This window comes from Rhinichthys klamathensis, unplaced genomic scaffold (genome assembly GCF_029890125.1).
Source record: "Rhinichthys klamathensis goyatoka isolate OS25496 unplaced genomic scaffold, OSU_Roscu_1.1 h1tg000228l_1, whole genome shotgun sequence".
Lineage (NCBI taxonomy): Eukaryota > Metazoa > Chordata > Actinopteri > Cypriniformes > Leuciscidae > Rhinichthys > Rhinichthys klamathensis.
The window spans coordinates 1,998,949-2,005,000 of record NW_026606752.1 but is presented as its reverse complement, the minus strand read 5'-3'; the positions used below and the strand labels follow the sequence as shown (position 1 = coordinate 2,005,000).

The window sequence follows — 6,052 nt, the reverse complement described above, 5'->3', positions numbered from 1 at the left end:
ACTTATAGGATGGATGGATGGATGGATGGATAAACTTATAGGATGGATGGATGGATAAACTTATTGGATGGATGGATAAACTTATAGGATGGATGGATGGATGGATAAACCTATAGGATGGATGGATGGATAAACTTATAGGATGGATGGATGGATGGATAAACTTATAGAACAGATGGATGGATAAACTTATAGGATGGATGGATGGATGGATAAACTTATAGGATGGATGGATGGATAAACTTATAGGATGGATGGATGGATGGATAAACTTATAGGATGGATGGATGGATAAACTTATTGGATGGATGGATGGATGGATGGATAAACTTATAGGATGGATGGATGGATGCATGGATGGATGGATGGATGGATAGATAGATAGATAGATAGATAGATAGATAGATAGATAGATAGATAGATAGATAGATAGATAGATAGATAGATAGATAGATAGATAGATAGATAGATAGATAGATAGATAGATAGATAGATAGATAGATAGATAGATAGATAGATAGATAGATAGATAGATAGATAGATAGATAGAGGTATGTTATTCCTTGAAAACTCTCATTGTTGCAGCCTGGTACCTTCTAAGCCCAAAATTTCTGTCAAATGTAGATGAAGGAAGGACCCACCTATCCTGCTGCAGATGGTGACCAACAGCTCCCCTACAGTTTTGGAGTCATCCACCATTATGGTTTTGATGGTTCCATCCAGCATTTTGATCTTCTGAGGTCTTTGTTTTTTCTTGTACTCCAGGACGTCCTGTACACGACAATAACAACCACTGAAATTAAGCTTAAAATCAGAGTGGAACTAAAAACTTTAGCAAAAGTCTGAAGAGAATGCAGATACGTCTAATAACGTGATTTACCCCATTCCGCAGCATGTAGTAATCAAGGGTGCGCCCTGATTCCAACCAGATTCCTTTCCTGGGGTCATCATCGGACAGGAAGAGCCCGTAATCTGATGCTGCAATAAGTTTTTTTTTAACATAATTAAAACAATTCCTTGCCCCATGGAACTAGATACCTAATCAAAGAGATCCTGTTAGGTCTACAAATATGGTCATGATAAATATCCAACTCTTCATTAAACCACAAACCAATTTGTCAATTTCCAAAAGGAAACAATTGACATTTATAAGATGAATCCAATTAATTGCGGCCGCGACAGTCATATAACAGTAGCTGTGCGTATAATGAATGTCCAATGAGTGGCAGAGCTGTAGACGCATCCTGAAGTGATGACTCCTATTGAGCTGATAGCGCACACAAGTCCATTTTGCAAGCTCCCGCGAGCAGAGAGCATTAATGTTTGAGTTTGTGGCGGTTTGATGACTTGAGTGTCGATGGAAAGAGAGAGAGAGTGCACTTATCTATCCGACTCGGTCTGAAGCAGAACTGGTGATCAGCTGAGGTTGCACAAAGTGTAAGACTTTACCGCCCAAGTTTTGACATGATGGATAAAGAAACAATCTGCTGATGTGAAGCAGCTGGTATAAACATTTAGCCTGAAATCCAAACTTCTGTCAAGCTCTGCAGATTTTTGTGAAATGTAGACTGTACCCCCTGCCCCTAGTGTGTTTAAGCAATATTAAAAAAAGAGTTGTATTCTCAGTTTATCTAACATGTTGTACTGTATTTAAACCCATTCCCAGTAATTCCAAAGATTTTTCCTTAGAATACGTGTAAAAAGTGATGTATTAGGGATGCACCGATCATCATTTTTCATGGCCAATACCAGTTGCCGATTTCTTTTTTGTTTGTTTAAGCATACTTGTTGTTCATTTGCTCTAGACCAGGCCAAACCGGACTTAAACAAAATGATCTCTGGCCATTTGAAATTAGAGGCAACCACTGATTTTTAATCACAAGTCAAACAAAGACGCTACACACATCTAGCATGAGCAGTTGTTTTTTAACTAAATTAGATCGTATAATTTCAAGATTTAAAGCAAAAACAGAATGGTCTGACTTTAGCTTTGTGAAATTAAGCTACATAAGACACACCTGCACAAAACAAAAACAGCAGACGGACCGAATGAATATGCAAATTCACTCTCTGACCGTAAGTGGAGCTTATGGAACAGCAGTAATTTCGTTTCCTTAATTACCGCTGTACGCAAAGCAGCGCTGCCCATATAAACACTACTTTAATAGGCATTATACGGCATTATATTACATGAAGACAGTCAGTTATCTTCAGAGTAACATTAATATAAACGCCCACCATAAATTCAATATTCATATTTGGTCACACTTTAGATTAGGGTCCAAGTCTCACTGTTAACTAACTATTTTCTACGACTTTTGCCTAATTACTAATATAACTAATTACTGCTTATTAATAGTTAGTAAGGTAGTTGTTAAGTTTAGGTATAGGGTAGGGTAGGATTAAGGATCATGGCCATGTAGCATATGGTCATGTAGAAAAAGGCAATAATATGTGCTTTATACGTACTAATAAACAGCTAATATCCTAGTTATATGCATGCTAATAAGCAACTGGTTAATAGTGAGAATTGGATTCTAAATTAAAGATTTACCTTATATTTTTCTTCCAATATTTTGAGCATTGCGAACAGTGAGCCTGTTGTGCCTTGTTCAGTATCTGCTGGCACATCTACTTTCGTCTTTACGTCTCGTCTTCAGTGTGTCCCGTCTCTGGCATGTGTTAACGTGCTATTTACAGACTTTGTAATGTTTTCACACAAATTACATTTTGGGAAATGATTGCAATGCAGTTTGTGCGTAAATCCGGTGCGTCTCTAGTCAATATGGATAAATAAACATTCCTGGTTTTATTTTTAACAATTCAGTCTACATGCAATTTGAACAGCTACTTTCACCAAAAAAAGATAGAGCTATCTCCAAACTCACACCACTGGTTGTGTTGTTGTCTAGATGGTTGTGTTGTTGTGTCTAGATAGTTGTGTTGTTGTGTCTGGCTGGTTGTGATGCTCAAACAAACAGAGAAATGTTTTTATAGAGTCACAGAGCCACAGCGTTGCAAATGTTGTTTAACGTTGACTTCAAAGGAGGGGGTTGTATTTCTCGTGGAAGAGTATAAAATGGCGGGAAACATGGAGGAATGTTTTGTAACTCTTACCTTGTCCACTTTGGGCCTCTGGAACTCTCTCTCTGATAATCCGGCAGGCGTCATAAACCGGAGTTGAGGGCTCAAACTGCATTGTCTTGACCACATTGCACTGCCGCACGCAAATCTTCAGCGACAGGGCCACCATCGTGACTGCTGCTCGAATAGGAGCACCCACTAGCACACCTGTTAAGAAAAAAAATCGGTCAATTTCTCTGAAACTATCAGCACCCATTTAGGGGTGGGCGATCTTCCCAAAATCGTCAGATCGCCCAGCCCTATACCCATACATTCTTTGAGGTCCACACAACTACATCAAAACATGCTTTTATCTGGATTAACTGGAATATAAGTAAATGTGAATGCAAGTTTTTGCAATTCAGTTCAGCTCTAGCACTGATTAATGAAATATGCCTGCCACTGAAGATAAGAGAGAGAGATCAGAGCTTTGTGTAGGCTTACAATATGAGCTCCTTACTGTCAAGAGGCATCTGTAATGTAGTTATTAGATTAGTAGAACAGCACTGCCCTTTAAATACTGAGCAGAGGAAAAGATTCTTCTGCCAACTGGGTGTTTAGCCTAAGCTCACTCAAACTCTACCGAACATCACATCTATGAAAAGTAATCTTTGCACAAGAGAGAAACCTTCAAGGTTTAAAAAAAGCAGGAAAAGTGGTTACAGAGAGACTGAGACCAAGCATAACATTTGTGAATTATGGTGGTATGGTTGATTTGCTCCTACAGCACAGTTCAAAGACGTCTATAGAGACCAGCAACAAGTCTAGAGATCAGACTCATAACCAACATCAGGCTCAGAGCAGAAATCATATATGCAACCAAGCAGAGATCTGACTCGTAAGAAATCAGACTTGGGGCAGAGATCACATCGGCAACAGAGATCAAATTCAGAGCAGAGGTCTGACTTGCAACTGACAGGAGATTTGTATTATAGATCAGAATCGTATTAGAGATTTGACTCGCAACTAAGATCAGACTTGTAACTGAGATCAGATTTGTATAAGAGATTTGACTCATCAAAAGAGATCAGACTCGCAATAGAGATCAGATTCATACCAGAGATTTGACTTGTAACGGATCACACTCAAAGCAAATATCAGATCTGTAAGATATCAGATTCAAAGCAAAGATCGGACTTTTAACCGAGATCACATTTATAACACAGAACAGATGATTCCTAACAGAGATCAAAACTGTTACTGAGATCAGAATCGGATTAGAGATTCGACTCATAACTGAGATCAGCTTTGTATAAGAGATTTGAATCACAATAAAGATCAGATTCATACCAGAGATTTGACTTGTAACAGAATCACACTCAAAGCAAATATCAGATCTGTAAGAGATCAGATACAGAGCAGAGATTTGACTTGTAATGTGGTCCAATTAAAACTAGAGCTTTGAATCGTAACAGAGATCAAACTCGTAACTGAGATCAGACTCGTAACTAAGATCAGAATTGTAAGACATTTGACTTGTAGCAGAGGTTAGCCTAGAAATCTAGACGCACCCTAGCGGCAGCAAAAATGATTTTGCAGCAAAGTGTGGTCTAGCAACTCTCCATAGACTTTTGAGCTAGAAAAACCAAAAAACTGGTCCGGCCAATCACATCGTGTATAGAGTCGGCGGGCGGGCTTAACATTATGACGGCAGAGTTATGACGGTTCCGCGTGATTTCCATAGGTGATTTCCCTCTGCTTGAAAACAAAGAAGATGCTGCTGGCAAACAGCGGTCTTTCGAATCGGCTTTGGCCGCGACTCTGAATGACTTGGAGTTAAGAGAACGTCACTTAAGTCATTCCTAAAACAGGAAGATGTGTTCAGAGTTTTGACGACCGGATACGGCAAAAGTTTAATATACCAACTAGCTGGTTCACTGGTGGAAAAACGCATGGGACTCACTCAGCCACAGCCGTTCGTTGCTCTGGTTGGTTGTAGCGCTATCCTATTGCGTGCCGAGGGATATTGAAAGACAACCGTTTATCCCGCCCCTCGGATTAAGGTATGCCAACTGTGAGTTCCCAGACCTAACATCTTGATGTATATATATATGTTAGAGGTTGCACGCCTCGGGAGCAACTAGGGGTTAAGTGTGTCTCACATTGATGTCTCACAGTGGATTCGAACCCGGGTCTCTCACACCAAAGGCATGTGTCTTATCCACTGCGCCATTACCACCCCCAGATCAGACTCGCAAGCAAGATCAAACATTATGATAGAATCAAATAAAACTAGATTGTACTGTAAATGTTTAGTAAACACTAAAAAGACCATCAAAGAGACCATTCTGAACAGCCAGGAATCTCAATCAGACAGTCCAGCTGAAGCGATTGAGAGTAGAGTATAAAGTAAGATGTGTCTGATAGTATCTCACCAGGGCCAGGAATACTTCAACAGAAGACAGAGAGGACTAATCTTTTTTTGATAATAGACTTGTGAACGAGCTCCACATTGTCTTCTCACTCAGTCACCAAGCTTGCGTGCCACACACTCACACTAGTGTGATACAATAAGTTGGGAAAATAGCTCTGTATAGTCCTTTCATTCCTAGTAGGGCACACAGGGGACATGCAGAGGATTTGTGTACCAGATGAGAAGTCCCACTGAGACCACACACACATATACACTTGAGAACAGAATTAAAACTTCCAAATACTCATGTGAGTAATAATTAGCTTTAGTGAGCTCAATAAGTCTTTTAAAATATCATATAATTTGACCTTTCTATGAAAATAGAAAATATTTAGATCAGGTTGTAAAATGATGGAGATGGAGAACAAGAAAGACTGTGAGAGGGCAAACAAAACAAGGTACCACCTGCCCCCTTAATCTCTCGTCTACAACCTTTAAGTAAATCCACACTGGGCACTCCCATTTCTTCTTCTAGCACAGAAACTGTAAAATACCTCTCGTTTCTTCCTGAACCTC

At 39.5% G+C, this 6,052-nt stretch overlaps 1 protein-coding gene across 1 annotated transcript in view; it reads right to left on the bottom strand.

Moving 5' to 3' along the window:
- tln2b (talin 2b) overlaps positions 1-3,287 on the bottom strand; it is an 89,348-nt gene extending 86,061 nt beyond the window's left edge. Inside the window, exons 1-3 of the mRNA XM_056264949.1 lie at positions 3,118-3,287; positions 881-978; positions 642-771 (exon numbers count right to left, since the gene is read on the bottom strand). Of these exons, the coding sequence (XP_056120924.1) occupies positions 642-771; positions 881-978; positions 3,118-3,253 (364 nt within the window). The 5' untranslated portion in view covers positions 3,254-3,287. The remainder of the gene's footprint in view (positions 1-641; positions 772-880; positions 979-3,117) is intronic.
- Positions 3,288-6,052: the final 2,765 nt, after the last annotated feature.